The sequence below is a fragment of the Tasmannia lanceolata genome, unplaced genomic scaffold (assembly GCF_043159265.1).
Source record: "Tasmannia lanceolata isolate RefF3 unplaced genomic scaffold, GAP_Taslan_0.1 ptg000002l, whole genome shotgun sequence".
Classification (NCBI taxonomy): Eukaryota; Viridiplantae; Streptophyta; class Magnoliopsida; order Canellales; family Winteraceae; genus Tasmannia; species Tasmannia lanceolata.
In genome coordinates, this window is record NW_027518679.1 from 56,981,094 (window position 1) to 56,999,267 (window position 18,174).

Here is an 18,174-nt window from a genome sequence, read left to right on the forward strand (position 1 = left end):
TTTTATAATCCTGGGTAGTAAAATCCATGTATCCAAAGGAGACATTCATCTACTAAATGGGCACCTAATGTCGATGAGCCATGCCCAAACAATCTTCGCTCTTTACTTGTACCGGCGTGTTATTATTAACTTGCAAATGGCCGGTTAGAGGATTTACATGCCAATACTATTCATTTAGGCCCAATTTGTTTTGGATTTTGAGAACTGATTGAGTAAAAAACGATTATTAGAATTCAAATTGCGTTTAATTTGGAGTCCAATAATCAAATTTCTACTCACAATGGCTTCTAAAAATCCAAAACAAACACGGCCTTAAACAAGGAAATAAGAAAGACGAGCCCTGGCAGAGTACTGAGGATGGGGCATCTGGGTCGCACTGGAAGTTTTCTGAGCCACATGTAGTGCACGCAAGCAGGGGCGATGCCAGAAATTTTGCACAAGGGGGCAAAAATTATAGTAATTTTTTTATGTATCTTAAAATTAAGATAGAAAAAATTTCTATCTGAAATTTTGCACAAGGGGGCAAAAATTATAGTAAATTTTGCAAAAAAAGGGAGATAAAAATGGTAAAATTAAAATTTTAAACTTATTTTCTATGTTAGGGATGATTGGAAAGGGGGGCATATTTTTTTAAAAAAGGGGTAAAGATAAAAAAAATATTAAAACATGAAGGTATATTTTTTTTTTCCAAAAAATTAAGGGGGGCAATTGCCCCCCTTTCCTCTCATGTGGCATCGCCCCTGCACGCAAGGAGGGGCAGTCATAACAATGTTTTAAACTCACAACATGTTCTCAAAAAACCATAACAAACAGAGCCTAATAACTAATGGAATGGTGTAAAGATCATCAATCATAGAGCCTCCACTACACTATTCCCAGCTAATATTAATTTAAAAATACCTACCGATCGTATCAAATAACAGCTCAAAGAGTAAATAAAATACAATATCCTTTTTTTTTGGTAGGTAAGCTGCAACCTCACCATCGAAGACCAAAGCCTCAACGATTGAGCTAATGGCTCAATCCCAAAATACAACATATCCTTGTGGGAAGGAAACTACAAAAACTAGGGGTGCAACTTCGGTCGGGTTTAGGCCAACTTGAGGAACCCATTTTTCCAACCGAAACCCGACCCGATTTCTAACCCGACGAGGTTCGACCCGATCCGACCTGAGAACTCTTTTTTCCAACCCGACCCGAATTGCACCCCAACCGGCTTCGCGCTATGAATAGAGTCCGTACGGAAAAGGGAAAGGAACGGTCATATTGGCAGGATCTTTTGATGAAGAGTTTAGAAAGGCAAATTTTTTCCAAAATTTCATGTTATTGTAAAACTTTTTCCTAGGAAATGTTTTTCGTGCAGTGGCAGAAAATAGTGTTAGAAGAAAAAGAAAAAAAAAAGAGGAAAACGTGAAGTCCAACAGAAGAGAAAAGAGTGGAGGAGGAAGTAAAATTAACAAAGGGAAGAAGGAGAAAAGCTGAGCTTCTGGTTTTATCTGAAGATGGATGATTCTCCAATCCCTTCAATGGAGAATCAAATTATTAGCTCTCAAAGACCCTCTTCTTCCCAACTAAATCTCCCTCCAACAATGTCCAGACCAAACCTATCTCTAAATACACCTTCTCATCCTTCACCCTCAACCATATACAGTGATCGTTTTATTCCAAGCAGATCAGGTTCCAATTTCGCCCTATTCGATATTTCCCCTTCTTCAAACCCTTCTTCATCAGACTCGAGAGAAGACACTTCTAATGCCTATTCTACCCTTCTTAAGACCGTGCTTTTTGGGCCTGATTCTAGGGTTTTCTCACCCAATAAATCTAATGGGTTTTGGCCTGGTTATGATGTGATGAGTTCTCCTTCTTCCTCTTCTTCTAGTAGTACTCCCAGTAGAAATATATTCAGATATAAGACTGAGATTCGACGTTTGTTGAATTCTCTTTCTCCTGTTAGTTTTGATTGGGATTTGCCTGGGGTTATTCATAGCCCTCCAAAGACTCCTAGGAAGGTTCCTAGGTCTCCTTACAAGGTATGATTTTTAGGTTAATTTTATGCTTTTTATTTGATTTTGATTTGGGTTTTAATACGCGGTAATCTGGATTGGAGTTCTATGATTTTTATTTGATTTTGGTATTTTTATGTTCTGGTGTTGTTATAGGTGCTTGATGCTCCTGCATTGCAAGATGATTTTTATCTGAATCTTGTCGATTGGTCTTCGCATAATGTGTTGGCTGTTGGTTTGGGTAATTGTGTTTATCTGTGGAATGCTTGCAGTAGTAAGGTGAGAGATTTTTGCTCTAAACTAGCTTTTTTTTTCTCACTCAGATTGATAGCTAATGGTTCAGTTTTCCTTTTCAATTGGAGGTTGAATCACAAGTTTAATTACTCAACTATTCTTATTGTAACTACATAGCTTTCACCTGGGGCTCGCCTTCCTGAAATTTTATTTTATTTTTGTGTTTTTGAATTGACATGTGTTATTGTGTTTTGACCTGGATATGGGGCTTTCTGTTGTTGACTAACTTGTTCTTGTGTGTTCTTCGTGATAATGCAGGTGACTAAGCTGTGCGACTTAGGAATGGATGACAGTGTTTGTTCAGTGGGTTGGGCTCAGCGCGGCACACACTTGGCTGTTGGAACTAATCTTGGCAAAGTCCAGGTGAGACATCTTTCGTAACCTGAATAGAGTATCTTGAAAAATAGCGCAGAGTCATTCGAATGTGGGTTTTGTTTGCGTTTGCTGAAGAGTATCTTACTATCTTTATGAATTGTGTAATTGCATCAACTCACCCATTTTGGGGAGTGATATCATTGGCATTTTACCAAGTGGTTAGTGTCCCAGTTTAGTGCTTGGGAACTAAAACTGTATTCTGGCCTGCTGCTTATACTCCTAGACAGTTCTGACCCCGACAATTGTGTATCCCACACATGATTTTGAGAAAAGACGTTTTGTGCTAATCCAGTCTTCCCCCAAGAGAAATGGTATGGAAGACCTTTTTCATTCATATCAACCATGGAACTCATGCAAGAAAAAGGGTCTAGAGCTCTAGATTATTTTCCTTTGCAGGGCTTTCATAGAGAAACGCCCTAGTAACTAAATTATATCTCTCTTGATTTCTTCAACTCTAATCTTATCTGGTTGCCCTAGTGGACACTTTCTCAAGGTGCTACAATCTTTTGTTTCAACAAAACGAGAATTGAATTGACCTATATTCATCATAAGAGAACAAGTGAATTTAATTATCTATAACTACTTTCTACCGTAACCGCACCAAAGGTTCAACTGCCAACAGTATATTTGGGGAGTCTTCTGAGAGCTACACGTCAAGATCATCCCTAGGCCTAGTCAACAGGGTCAAATTCTTTCCAAGCCGGGGAGAATGAAAAAGGAGGGGGGGCATCCTCGACCACCTTCATGGCAGTTTCTGATGCTCCAAAGTCAAGTGGGGTGCACAAGGCAACTCCCACCATCATCAATTCTCTAAAATTGCACCTAAGTGCCAAATCTATAATTTTGATAGTTTACCATGGTCAAACTGTCAAACAAAGGGTTTCTTCTTCTCTGGGTTTTCGAGAATAGTGTTGGCCCGGTCAATGGGATGCATATGGGTTTTGGGGATTTCTTCTTTAGGAATAAAAGTTAGGATTAGTAGTCTATAAATTTAATTAATTTACTCTAGTAAGTCTACTCATGTCGGGTTAGTTTCTTATTTGAAATAAAGAGTAATATCAGCTGTTTAAGGAAGCCTATGCTTGGTCTTAGTTTCTGTTTCATTAACTTGAATAAGATTAGTTTATAATTCAATTCATGTAAATGTTGAAAGTCCTAAATTAGAAAGGGAAGTCCTTAACAACTTGTGTTGCTTAGGGTCTAGAAATCAAAATCCATAAGATTTAATTTGAATCGTAAATCGTAAGATTTTCAAAACAGTGATTGTAGGATTTTCGATGAGAAGGCTTCACATTTGCAAGTGGTGATTTCCATAATCAAACTCTGTATTATCCTTCGGGCCTTTTCCTTTTAAGTCTCATGGGAGACAATTCTTTGGGTGATGCTTTGTGGAAGGGGAAGGAACTTGCTTGGTGTAGAAAAGCCAAGGAGGAGTGCTTCTCTCATACACTTACCACCCTGGAAACTATGCTTAAAGCTTTGGGGTGTCGTGGTCATTTCCAAGGTCTTTGGGACAATTGGTGAGAAGTTGGCTTGTTTCGCATGGTGAGAAGGGTAAGATACTTTGGCACAATATCCATTTCTATTACAAGGGACAAATGGAATGAATGAGCATATATTAGTAGGATTTTTGATGAAAAGACTTCATATGCCCAGAATTCTAGGATTTTTATGAGATTACTGAACGGGAGACCGACCATGATTCAACCACAAATCACTAAAGCCATTCTGAGGGTCGCAGTAGTACCAAGCCCCATGCCTACCCATGCCCCTGTTTACAAGGCACGCGATCAGTGAGACCAACCTAGATTTAGTTGCGCAGATCAAGAGAACAATATCACCAAGCGAGTTCGTGTGAAGGTAGCAAAGTTTGGAATAAACACCAGTCCTGAGGTTGTCTTTTATTACTGCCATCGGTCAATCCCTTATCTAAGATGAAAGAAAAACGCATAGAGAAATACTTCCAGACTCACTTTCGCAAAGAGCTTTACGATCAGATGATCACACCTTCGCTAGCGTAGCCTGAGCGTGACTGGTTGTGCACGACGATTTGATGATCTCTCAATGAGACATGGTGTTACTGAGGCCCCAAAGCACACATTGTCACGATTCAAAAATCGATTAAGACAATCCGTAGAGATGGCTATCTCTTATGTTTTTTGTAACATTGGGGATGCTACTTATGTATCCATTAATATCAAGAAGAGCATGAGACAGAACATAGTCAGGAGGATTACACCCCAAGGCAACAAGAATCCTCGAAGGCCTATGGAGGTCAATCGGGGTCCCAGACCGCCACCACCCAACATCAATCAACCCTGGCCTAATGTTCAGCGAGTGACACCATTTGTACCAGCCACGGGGACCCCTTCTACTGGAACGACCTTTAAAAGGCCAAGACCTAAGAGAGAGTTGTTTTCTATGTGACAACAAAGGTCATTACTTCATCAACTGCCCCAATAAGCCTGTGCAGCTAGCCATCGAGAAAGAAGATGAAGAGGCTCCTGAGGGGATCCCTACTCAAGAGGAAGGCAAGTTCTCTTACAAGTCACCTTTGGAGGAGGCATATACTTCACTAGCTTGTTTCCTTCGACATATTTTGATCGCCGCTAAAGAGGAGCTACAAGAGAATTGACTACTTACTACCACCTTCCCACCTTCATCAAAAGTGGAGATAAGTACTGCAAACTTATCATCGACAGTGGCAGCAGTATGAATGTTATATCACAAGCTATGGTTGATCGACTAAAGCTTACGGCCTAGCCACATCCCAAGCCATACAAGATTGTGAGGGTAGATAACACCACCATCTCAGTAAATAAAGCACACCTTAGTCACTACCGTGGTCTTTACAACGACTCTGTTTGGTGTGATATTGTGCCCATGAACGTGACTTATATACTCATGGGACTTCCTTGGATGTACGACCAAGCCGTATACCATAGCGAGCGGGCAAACACCTAGGGTTTCATGCATAAGGGAAAGCACATCCTTTTGACTCCTATGTCACCCGAGACTCTTAAGAGCCACAATAAGGTAAAACCAAGACTCCGTCCAAGAAAAACAAGGCACATACAATGGGGCAATCTGCTTGTTTGAGGATTTAGACAACATGCGAATGTACCAGGCTAAGCAAGCATACAAAAAAAATATCTTTGGTTGTCCAGATCCAAGCTTGTCTGAAATACAGAAGGCTTGGGAAATGTATGTTTCCAAACGAGTATGCAAGAGACTACTTTTGTCAGCTACTATTATCCAAACTTGCTCACGAGGACAAGCACTACCTGAAACAAGTGCCACACCAGTGATCTAATGACAATTCTGTCAATACGTGGCTCGTTTGAACTACGTACAGATTAAGAAAGCAGCTATCATCCTTTAAAGTGGATTCGACAAAAGTTAGTTCATGAACATTGTATGTGGATCAAGAAATAAACAACCATCGTACAACACACCTAGAAAGAAAAGTTGTCGACATGGCCAATGGGAACTTAAGATCATGCCAACAATGTCAGCGATTGTAATGTTTGGATTGTTGCTGAATTTTTACTATTTACTTGAGGAGATACGACCAGAATTCTACAAACCAAGAGGATGAACTGAGTTTCTTTCTGCCTAAACTGACGTGGTACAAGTATTACCTTGAGAGCACACTTTCTGAGCACATCACTTCCAACCAATGGCATGAGTGTCTGAAGTTACTTGTGTGTTGGAAGTACCCAGTCCGCTGAGAAGGACAATCATACGCAATGTATGTGAAGATGAAGGTTGATGAACTCCCACTAATGAAGCTAACGATTATACTCTGCAGGGTTGAGCCTTTCCAAGAGGGGAGAGTGATGGGGGACCATCCTAGGGATTATATTTTAATTTTAAGTGTTTGTTATAAAAGGGGTGTTAATATCAATTAAGGGGGATCATTAGAGTACCTTTGGAGTGTCCTCATCAAGCTTACTAAACAGAGTAAGTTCGTATGTACTAAATACAGTAAATTCATATTTGCTAAAAATAATAACATCGAATTTACTAACAATAGTAAGTGCAGATTTACTAAAAATATTAAGTGTGGGTTACTAAAAATAGTAAGTCTCAATTAAGAGTTTAATTTGTGTTAAGTTATTATTTAAGTCATAATAGGATAGGGAGTCAGTTTTATTGGAACAAGGAGGTTTCTTTTGTCTATAAATGTAAGGGCATTGGCCTCTTTTGAGACAGAATAGAAGATTGAAGGTTTTTTCTTCCGACATTGGTGTTACCTGGCTTATGAGAAGACCCCTCTTGGGTAAGTGTTCTCTCTCCTCTTTTCGCTCTCTCTTTTTCAATTTTTTTCTAAACTGCAACCTGCAGTTTTGAAACCCTCAAAGCCTGCAAATCTGAAACCTGCAATATCCCTCCTAGTTGGCCATCTTACGTCAGTCTGTTACTATTTCCTTTAAGCTTCTGATTGTTCTAATCATTTAAACTTCATGTGAGGAACTGAATATATTGCATTATATCTAATGCTAAATTTCTAAGTTTCCTAAACCTAAGTGTAGTTGTTTGATGACTTTGAGGCTTTACTTTGTATAGATTTGGGATGCATCTCGCTGCAAAAAGGTAAGGACCATGGAGGGACATCGTATGCGAGTTGGAGCTCTGGCCTGGAGTTCGTCTCTACTGTCTTCAGGTAGTCGGGACAAGACAATTCTTCAACGTGATATTCGTGCTGATGAAGATTCTGTTAGCAAACTCACAGGGCACAAGTCAGAGGTTAGAGTCTTACATATATTGCATTTATTTGGACCCCATACTCTATTTCTTCATATGTTCGGACTCTATCTTAGCATGCTTAGGTTTGAGTATTGACTGCATCTCTCTTGCATCTTATCAGATCCTCATATTGTACTAACATGTGGGTGTGTCCAGATCCTCTCACTGTACTAACATTTGGGTGTGTCCTTGTTCACTTTAGTTGTACTAATCTGATTCTTATTATAAATTAACGAATCTTCTGTAATAAAATACCAGTTCTGTTCTTATTTTTTTCTTTGGCTGCATTGATTATTACTGCTATTTCTTGGCCTTGACGGTGAGTTGTCCATTGGTTTAGGTTTGTGGGCTGAAGTGGTCTTATGATAACCGCGAACTAGCATCTGGTGGTAATGATAATCGAGTGAGTTGGTTTATCTTCCTCATTATGCACATTTGTCCATAATTATTTTCATTTTCTTATTTATTTATTTACTCTCTTTTCCCAATGGCAAACTTCTTACCTTTTCTTTTACATTGTCATTTACGTTTGAGTATTTATTTATTTATTCTCTTTTCCCAATGGCAAACATTTTACCTTTTCTTTTACACTGTCCCTGTGCAGCTTTTTGTTTGGAATCAACATTCAACACAGCCTGTTCTCAAGTACTGTGAGCACACGGCAGCTGTGAAAGCTATTGCGTGGTCCCCGCATATGCATGGGCTTCTTGCTTCCGGTGGTGGCACCGCAGACCGATGCATTCGGTTTTGGAATACAACCTCAAACTCTCATCTGAGCTGCATGGACACTGGCAGTCAGGTATCATTTAAAGTGCTTTGAAATTTAAGGTATTCTATTAAAGAAAACTGTTAATTTGGTTTCACCACTGGAAAATATGCATCACATACAGCAATATCTGATGCCATCAAACTTTGAGTGCAATGGCCCTGTGCTTGCATGAGGTCACTATTACGACTAGTCTTCCTAAAATGTTCAAATGAATTCTCCCGAGGTTACGGGGCTATTTTGCAATAGTAGAAAAAGATCCCTCCCAAAACCGTGATATGCTCCAAACTAGAGAAAGAATCTTCAAACCTTATTTTGTTTAAGTTGTTTGGGTGTATCCATATGCTTGTTTTAGCTTTTCTTGTAGGCATTAGGATCCTGGAAATTATTTGAAAAGAAAATGGAACGATCAAAGTTCCTGCCTCCTTTTTTTGATTTTATAAGTTGACTCAGTCAGACTGAAACCTGACAACAAAGCCAACCCCCCCCCCCCCCCCCCCCCCCCACACACACACAAAAACTAAAGGGATGCTCTTCTAACGCTCAATCATGACTCACGAGAGTTTTTAGACTTGATTAGTTAGATGGGCAAACCAGAAAGTCATGACAACTGTATCAGAACTAGGGCTGCAACAGGGTTGGGTTTTTCAAAACCCTAGCCCAACCCTGGAACCCATTATCTCGGCCTTGACCCTGAGTCAGGGCCGAAAAACCTCAACCCATTGCCCGCCCTACAGGGCTCAGTGCTGGCCCTGGCCCGCCCTGATTGGGCCGGCCCGGCCCTAATTGACCCTAGCGCAAATACCTGTTAAGAGTGACAAAAATAAAGCATAGAACAAAATGATCAATAAACAGAGAAAGGCAACAAAATAAGACAATATGAATTCAATAACATGACGGGCAACAGAGACAATTAATAATAATAATCTAAATAAACATCAATCCAAGATAATAGAAAACATTAGCAAAAGAAACATGCACAGATGATTCAATTCTATAATAGAAAACTTAGGGCCGGGCCGGGTCAGGGTACCCGAGGCATTAACCCAGAACCCGACCCGACCTGAGTAAGGGTCTAAAAAAATGAACCCTGACCCGCCCTCAGGGTTGGAAAATCCAGCCCTGACCCTGTTCGGGCTCAGGGCGGGTCAGGGCTGACAGGGCCAAACTTGCACCCCTAAACAGAACTCTTAGAAAAGCTTGCTTTAACAGGCATTATAAGATACTCATCCCCACTATCACTTGTCGTGCAGGTATGCAATCTTGTGTGGTCTAAGAATGTCAATGAACTCGTCAGCACCCATGGCTACTCCCAAAATCAAATAATTGTGTGGAGATATCCAGCCATGTCAAAGGTACACATGCTAGCATGCATCTGTAAGTTTTCCCAAACAATCACAAACTCCATTTACTAATCAGTTTATATTATTTCTGTGCTACCACAGCTGGCTACACTTACCGGCCATACGTATAGAGTTCTTTATCTTGCCATCTCACCTGATGGGCAGGTGCCGTAGTCTTTGTTCCTCTATTCCTTCGGTCTTCTTTTTGTTTATTTAAGGAAGCTGCAAATGCAGTTCATTTTCTCTTTCACTCGTAGGAGCCTTTTGCTTTTAATGATTTTAATAGTTCCTTTTTTCAGACAATTGTCACAGGTGCAGGAGACGAAACACTTCGGTTTTGGAATGTGTTCCCTTCTCCGAAGTCTCAGGTAAGTAATCCATTAATCAAAACAGAGAAATTTATTATAATACACATCACCCTTTAGCTCTAACCTCCTGAATTTCTCATCAGTGAAAAAAAAAATCTCCCTTAGGCTATGATCAAACATAATGTTTTAGTTACTTCTTTGGCTCTAGGGCAGGTCTTGGAAAGCGGTACTCTTTGTAAATCCATTCTTTTGGTAGTCACGGGCAGTTGGCTTTGTTAAAGGAGAAGGCGGCTTTCGTGATTGTTTTAGATTGTTAGTCCAAATCCGATTATTGGACTCAAAATGATCGGATTTGGACTCACAATCGGTTCTTACAATCTAAAACCAACAGGGCCTTAGAAAGTTATTTCAAAATGAATATTTGTAACCCCATCTCAAAATTTCGATTGAATAAATTGTCTTTATTTTTCTTCAAAAACTAATATTCTGAGCTTGTGAGCTAATTTTTCGGCCTAGTCTACTCTGAAATCTACTCATTTGTACGTAGGTGTTCTTTAGTACTCCCATTTTAAAAAAAAAGAAAAAAAAAGAAAAAAGGCTTTTCTTTATTACTATCTCTACCTTTGTGCTTATAAGAAGTATAATGGGAGATCATTGACATTGTTCAGAACACGGATAGCGATATTGGAGCCTCATCACTTGGCAGAACTCAAATCCGGTGACCTCTGATAGAGCATCGAACCTCAAATTCACAGAACAGTGAAACTCCCGTCGGTAATCCAAGAACCGTGGGAGGTCAACTATTTTGTTGCACGGCGGGCGATTCTTACGAGATCACGTTATTTGGGTCGTGAAACCATGCATGCCTATTGAAGCGAAAATGGAGGAATATGAGTAATGAAGCGGCAATGGAGTAGGAGAGTAATCTTATTTTGCGCTTTCTTGCAAATTGCAAGGTCTTATTTTTTTAGTAAAAAGAAAGAAAATTATGTTTTGGTTTCCACAGAGATGTAGATATATGTTGGGAGGTATTCGTTCCTCCCTTGTATTATGGAGAGAGACCGAGTAGTGAATATCTGTTTTTGGTTTCCACAGAGATGTTGATATATGTTGGGAGGTGTTGGTCAGTTGTGTTGGCTCCTCCCTTGTATTATGGAGAGAGGCTGAGTAGTGAATATCATGGAAGCAACATTTTGGTCTCTTAACAGATTACCCATTAGTTTTGTATAAAGGAAGTTCATTGTTCTTATCATTTTTTATGGGGTTGATGTTCTTAACCATACATATTTTTTTAGGGAAATGATAAGTGCACCCCTTTTCATCGCATGGGACGCCCAACTATCCTTCTGACGTGAAGTTCATTGTACGTGGCAATCAAATCCGTTGAATCCTTCTGACGTGAAGTACATCAGCCCCTCTGCAGTCATTGATACCCTCTGCTGGGTGTCCCTAGTGATGAAAATGGGCACATTTATTATTTCCCTTTTTTTATTGGTGTTTTAAGAAGATGCAAATTTTAACCTAATGGGGGGTGAAATTTGGGGGAGTAATAGTTTACGTTTGGGTGGTATAGGTGCCCTTGGATTTACGCATGACACTCATGTTTGCCTACACACAAGTGTAAAAGCAAATCAAAATAGGACAAATTGTTGGGAAATACATTAATTTGAGGGTGTCAACACCAATTACTTAGAAATACTTATTGAAATTGAAAATGATTTAGGAACCTCTCTTAAAACGGAAAAAGTACTTCAGTTGCCAAGAAATATTTTACAAAAACTACCAAGTTGCCATGCTTTTAAAGAAACTCCCAATACACCCAGTTTTGATGACTAAAGGACTTAAATACCCCTTTCTAAAAAACCTCTCTCTTAACCTACGACTATTTAAGGGTGATCATTTCTTTTAACCAGCCAAGGTATGATTTATTTTTATTTTTTTCTTTATAATTTTTTAATTTTTTGAACGCCCACTACCCTAGAAGGAGAAATACAATCATTCTTATATGAATATACACATACATTAGTTCAAAAGGAGATTCACCGTACTTGAAAGCACAAGGCCCTACTTTGGGGTAGGGGAGAATTGTATACTTAGATAACAATGCCTAGTTTACGTATAGTTATTAGTATCTCTCCTACGAATATTTTGGTTTGGTTTGTCTTCCTTTATGTAGACCTGGCAAAAGCGACCCGTGCCCACGGGTCGACCCGACCCACCCGCAAATTTGCAGGCACAGGTCTAAGTTTTAGTGACCCGTCAAAAACTAACCCGCGGGTGACCCAACCCGTAAAAACACGGGTCAGGTCGGGTCAACCCGCGGGCACCCGCATTTTTACAGTATTTTTTAATTTTTTTGAGAATGTTATCATCACTACTGTTTTTTATGAGGGAACTCCTCACTTTATAAAAAGTACGGTATAGCCTGCACCATAGGATTATCCAAACCGTCCATTAGATGGGCCATAGCCTAAATAGGTTATGCCCCAAAATTATTTCCATTGGTTGATTCTAACCCTCCGATCTATAGAGGGTTAGGATCAACCCTCTAACATTCAGATTGGAGGGTTAGGATCATCCTATGGAAATGATTTTTGAAGCATAACCTATTTAGGCTATGGCCCATCTAATGGATGGTTTGGATCATCCTATGGTGTGGGCCATACCATACTTTTAATAAAGTGAGAGTGCGCTCATAAGAAACAGTAGTGTTGATAACATTTCGTTGTGTTTTTTATTTTATAAGAATTTGCTACCAAGCTTCTCCTATGGCAATTTCTCGGCAAGTGGCCATCGTGGTGCGAAAAGAAACGCACATGGCGAATGTTACTAGGAAACGAAAAAAAGTAATCATTACACAAAAAAAAGTAAAAAAAGCTAAAGTTATTAAATGAAAAATTACCTAAAAATGGTTATAAAATTGTAAAATTACGAAAAAAATACCTAAGAAGGTTATGACAATTATGGAAAAACAGATGCTGTCAAATCAGAATAATTATTATAATCTCATATTTGCGGGTTGACCCAGCCCACCCGCGGGCCGCGCGGGTCACCGAAATTTTGACCCGCAAAAATGCGGGTCATTTCCTCACCCGACCCGTGGACCCGCACCCGCATCACTGCGGGTTGACCCAGCCCGACCCATCCGTTTGCCAGGTCTACCTTTCTGGGTGGTCTTTGTATTCTTTGGGGATAAGGTGTATCTCTAATGGGGGCAAAAATGGTCACCCAATAGAAGAAGGATATGTGGCACAGGTGGGCTTAGTCGTGCTGGGGCAGAAGGGTAACTTCACACCTCATGAGTGGAAGTCCTTCATGAGTGGAAGTCCTATAAACTTTAAGGCTACAACTCCAGAGCCAACTGCCACAGGATAATCTTGGAAATCTAGTATTCGAGAGGAAACCCACTTAGTCCAAGAAGGAAACCTAGAATTCCTGGAAAGGTCTCCTGCCAATCAGGGAAAAGCCTTTCAGAGACAACTTTTCTCTATAGACTCTCATCATAGATAAACCACTCAAAGGTAACCTTTCTATAGCATCAAATACGTTATGTTGCGGTCACTGACTTAAGCATCGGAGGGCCTTCCCGGAGGTGGTCTTCTGACCGTTTGTTTGTGTGCACAGGCATCACTTATTCACTTTCGGAGCCATCTCAGTGTCCATCCATATTTTGGCCGCAACAATCTCCTTCCATGGTTTGTCTATCGTAGAAGGATAGTATGTATATCCTTACAGGATAGTGTGAGCCTACATTCTAGGTAGTATGTGTATCCTTCCACGGTAGTATGGATACACATACTACCTTGAAACACGATATACAAATCTTTTAAAAAGGACACATGCAGTACCTTGAGATTTGTTGTATAAAACTTTTGATTTTGGAATTTTTTGGAGGGGTTTGCTTATTTATATATATGATCCAATTTTTAGATAGCCCCTAATATGCTTTGGTTTACATAGAATTTAGATAGCCCCTAATATGCTTTGGTTTACATAGAATTTAGATAGCCCCTAATATGCTTTGGTTTACATAGAATATATAACGGGGATATTGAAGCAGAATTGCCATAGAATAAAACAAATTGTAGGCATTACCTCATTTGATAAGAATTTTTTTGATATTTAACTCCTTGGCTTTTTAACTTATGTCTTGAATTATGTAATGAAAATCTTAGTACTTCGCTTGAGATTTCACTTCTTTTTTTTGCCCTTTTGGGCTGAACTATATGGGTGTCAATGGATCCACCAATGTCTTGGTGACAATCCGTTGGGACATGTTATCGGTTGGATCTTTTTCGGAGTTCTTTCGAATCCTACTTTCTCAGTTTGGTTCAAGATCCATTTCGAATAGAACTCTTAGGTCCTACTTATATTGTACATGCGTGAGTAGGGGTGGACATGGTTCCGGTTCGAACCAAGGAACCAAACCGAACGGGCACATATGGTTCGGTTCGGTTCGGTTCCATATTTATATGGTTCGGTTCGGTTCCAGTTCTGATATCCTGGAACCGATGGAAATTCGGTTTGGTTCTGGGTTTGGGATCCCAGAACCGAAAACCGAACCGAGAACCGACCCTCACCTTAAAACCCAATGCCTCATCACTTGATAAAATCACCACACCCCCTTTTAATTCACCCCTCTTTAACGTGTTGCTTTGCCTTTAAAATTTTAATTCACCCCCCAAATTTGTGCTTGATTATTCCAAATTTGTGCATGTTTGTAGGTCATATATAATTTTTGCATTGCCCAAATTTGTGCAAATTTGTGCCTGATTATTCCAAATTCGTACATGTTAGTCTTTGTAGTTCATATATAAACAGGACCAAACCGATTATAAATACGATTAGGCAAAATATCTACATTTGGTGAAGGTCGGGTAAACCCAGAACCGAACCGAACCGATTATATATGGTTTTGGTTCGGTTCGGTTCCAAACATATATGGTTCGGTACTGGTTCCAATTTCAGGGAACCGATTATATATGGTTCGGTTCTCGGTATACCCCAAAACCGAACCGAACCATGTCCACCCCTATGCGTGAGTACTAAAAATACAAAAAATAAAATAAAATAAAATAAATATAGTAAAAAATTATTATCAGCGACACATGTCAAAACCCATCCCAAATAATATAATTTAAGAGGGGAAATTAAAATCTGCTCAAGAAAAAATATTAAAAATATAAATATATTAGTATCAAGTGTAGAGTGTAGTTTGCTTGCTGCTTACGGTTAGGAAGAAAGAAGAAACTCTAACAGCAGAGAATCGTCGTTAAAATGAAAAGCAGGAATATGAAAGAAAAACACTTTGAAAACGGGATTCCGTGTTGAAAATAAAAATGGGATGGACATCACCGTTGATTTGACTTTTTTTAAAGCTGTATTTATTGATTTTATGGGGATTTGAACTCCATTTGTGCATTGGTGCCCTCACTTTAGATCAAGGACGTCGGATTTTCTGGGTATGCCTGGATTACAATCCAAAATAATTTCAGGCCTTAAGATGTGGATCAAGTGGCCACATTCAGATCTAGCTGTTATTCTCAAATACTGTCCATTAGGGCCCGTTTGAACACCCCTTGGATTTGGATTTGTAGGTGGATTTGGATCTCCAAAATCCATGGATTTGAAATCAAGAATTTTAAAATTCACAAATTTATAAATAATGTCGTTTGGATGACCACGTATAGATTTGGATTTCAAATCTAAATTAATTTTTTTTTTCGTTTGGATGCTCTTTGGATTTGAATTTGAAATCTAACAAAACCAAAAAGCCCTGAAATACTTGATATCGGGGCATTTCAGCCATTTTCCATGATCCAAGGGTATTCTTGTCATTTTACCCTATAAGGGGGTATTTTGATCATGTTTTGTGTCATAAGAGTGTTTTAGTCATTTTCCATGACTTAGGGTATTTGGTCATTTTCACCCCGTATAGGTGTATTTCGATCATTTTGCATGACCCGGGTATTCTAGTCATTTTACCTTATATGGCATATTTTTATATTTTTTATCTCATGAGGGTATTTTGAGTCATTTTAGTCATTTTACATGAGCCATAGGTCATTTTTACTTGATATAGGGGTATTTCGATAATTTTCCATGATCTTGGGGTATTTTAGTCATTTTACCCTATATGAAGTTATTTTGATCATTTTTATGTCATAAGGGAATTTTAGTCATTTTGCACAACTCGGGGGTATTTTGTCATTTTTACCTGGTATAGGGATATTTCTAGTCATTTTACCTAGTATGACTTATTTTTATCTCATGATGGTATATTTAGTCATTTTAGTCATTTTTTATAAGCCATAGGTCATTTTTACTTGATCTAGAGGTATTTAGTAATTTTTCATGATATTGGGGTATTTTAGTCATTTTACCCTGTATGAGGTTATTTAAATCATTTTTATGTCATAAGGGTATTTTAGTCATTTTGCACGACTCGGGGGTATTTTGTCATTTTTACCTAGTATAGGGGTATTTCGGTCATTTTGCCTGACTCGGGGGTTTTCTAGTCATTTTACATAATACGATGTATTTTGATCAGTTTTTAATGTCATGTGGGTATTTAAGTCATTTAACACTTTTTTGGTATATTTTGGTCATTTTAACCCCTTACGGTTCAGATTTAGATTTATAAATAACCTCTCGCAGAAAGAATTTATAAATCCAAAAAATTACACTAACATGAGGAATTTGTAAATCTTGTGGATTTCACTCAAATCCAAATCCAGATGTTATAAAGGCTTGCCAAACGCCGAATTTGGATTTAAAAATCCAAATTCACCTCCAAATCCAAATTCAAAGGGTATTTAAACAGGCCCTTAATGTTTGGATCGGCAGTTGGAGCCAAGTAAAACAAAAAAAGTAGGCATGTCATTATATATATATATATATATATATATGAGGAAAACGTTGATGCGCTTAAGTGGTTATAACGTCTCCCATTGGTTCTTGGATGTGGGACCCAAATATTTAAACGAATGGGAGGCGTTATAACTACTTAAGCGCACAAACACTTATCCCTCTCTCTCTCTCTCTCTCTTTCTATATATATATATATATATATATATATATATATATATATATATATATATTAGAGAGAGATAGTGGAAGAGATAACGAAAGATTAAAAAAAACATTTCTACTATTCTTCTACCAAAAATCAGTCCAATCATCCCACCCTAGCAATTTAAAGAGCACTACTAGGAAAACGGGATTCCGTTTTGGAAAAAAAAAGGAGCAACATACGTTAGAGCCTTGTCCACTAAAAGACAAAAGGAATGAGCTTAAAACCCTATAAAAGCAATAAATACATCTTGAAATTCAAAACGGAATCCCATTTTCAAAGTGTTTTCCAAACTTAAATAAGGGCAAAGTCAAAATAAATACACAATATATCAGATTTTAGGGTTGCATAATCGGGGTATTTTTTTTTTTGGTATATCAGATTTTCAAAGATCGATCAAGAGCCGACATGTAACGATGCAAGCTTAGCGTATAAGCAAACCAAACCCTACTTCCGTCTCCCACTGACGGAACCTAACGCCGTCTCCCACCAATAGACGGCGTTACTCTCGACGGTTTGCCGTTAGTTCTGGTGGGAAAAAATTTATTTTTAATATTTTTTTAGTTTTTATAATATAATAATATTTTAAAATTTTAAAATATTATTAGTGGAGTATTAACTTTAGAATTGTGCACCCCTTGCCCTGCGCCTGCTCAAATCAGAAAATCGAGAATCAGTATGAAAGTGACCACACCTGATTTGCCTTTTGGTGGGGACCACCTCCTCACCGCTACACGACAAAAGCACCAGCTGTACTCACTGTCCCCACTTCGCTGCATGCCGGATTTAATCGGCTCGGCTCGGCTCAGCTCGGCTCGTAAATAAGCAGATTTCTCTTTGGGTATTGATATTCGCACTACCAGTTTTTATAATTGCATTAACTCACCTTGTCTTTTAGTAATTATTCAGCTGTTGAACGTTTATTATAGTAGGGAATAATGATATGGAAACCGAGTTTGGGACCTAGAGTGGAACCGAACAAGTAGCCTCTTAACACATTAGCAATCTTTCCCTTGATTTTTGGCTTTTTCGACATGAAAATGTCAAAACTACGCCTCCCATGCCATGTGGCATGTGGGGATTTGTTAGGTTACACTCGCGGTTCCACTATCGATCTCCATAGCAGCACTCTGTAGTAGGAATGATAAACCCAGCGGCATCGTTGCAAAAATCAGCTGAAATGTGGTCCCGACAAGGTGAGTTAGTTCAATTATCAAATATGGCAGTGACATTGTAGTGCCAATATCATTAGCTTCTCCTTTAT

The 18,174-nt window shown here is 38.9% G+C and overlaps 1 protein-coding gene across 1 annotated transcript; it reads left to right on the top strand.

Annotated features, from left to right (window-relative positions):
• Nucleotides 1–1,063: 1,063 nt before the first annotated feature.
• Nucleotides 1,064–11,092, top strand: LOC143880463 (B-type cell cycle switch protein ccs52A-like). The gene is made up of 10 exons (XM_077383499.1): nt 1,064–2,030; nt 2,160–2,282; nt 2,556–2,660; nt 7,242–7,421; nt 7,762–7,824; nt 8,026–8,220; nt 9,441–9,542; nt 9,633–9,695; nt 9,830–9,898; nt 10,507–11,092. The coding sequence occupies exons 1-10, from the start codon at nt 1,503–1,505 to the stop codon at nt 10,558–10,560; spliced, it is 1,482 nt and encodes a 493-aa protein (XP_077239614.1). The 5' UTR covers nt 1,064–1,502; the 3' UTR covers nt 10,561–11,092.
• The last annotated feature ends 7,082 nt before the right edge of the window (nt 11,093–18,174 follow it).

Coding starts and splice junctions, on each gene's coding strand:
- LOC143880463 (XM_077383499.1), top strand. CDS start 1,503: ATGGATGATTCTCCAATCCCTTCAATGGAGAATCAAATTATTAGCTCT. Junction 2,031..2,159: donor TTCCTAGGTCTCCTTACAAG/GTATGATTTTTA, acceptor GTGTTGTTATAG/GTGCTTGATGCTCCTGCATT. Junction 2,661..7,241: donor CTAATCTTGGCAAAGTCCAG/GTGAGACATCTT, acceptor TACTTTGTATAG/ATTTGGGATGCATCTCGCTG.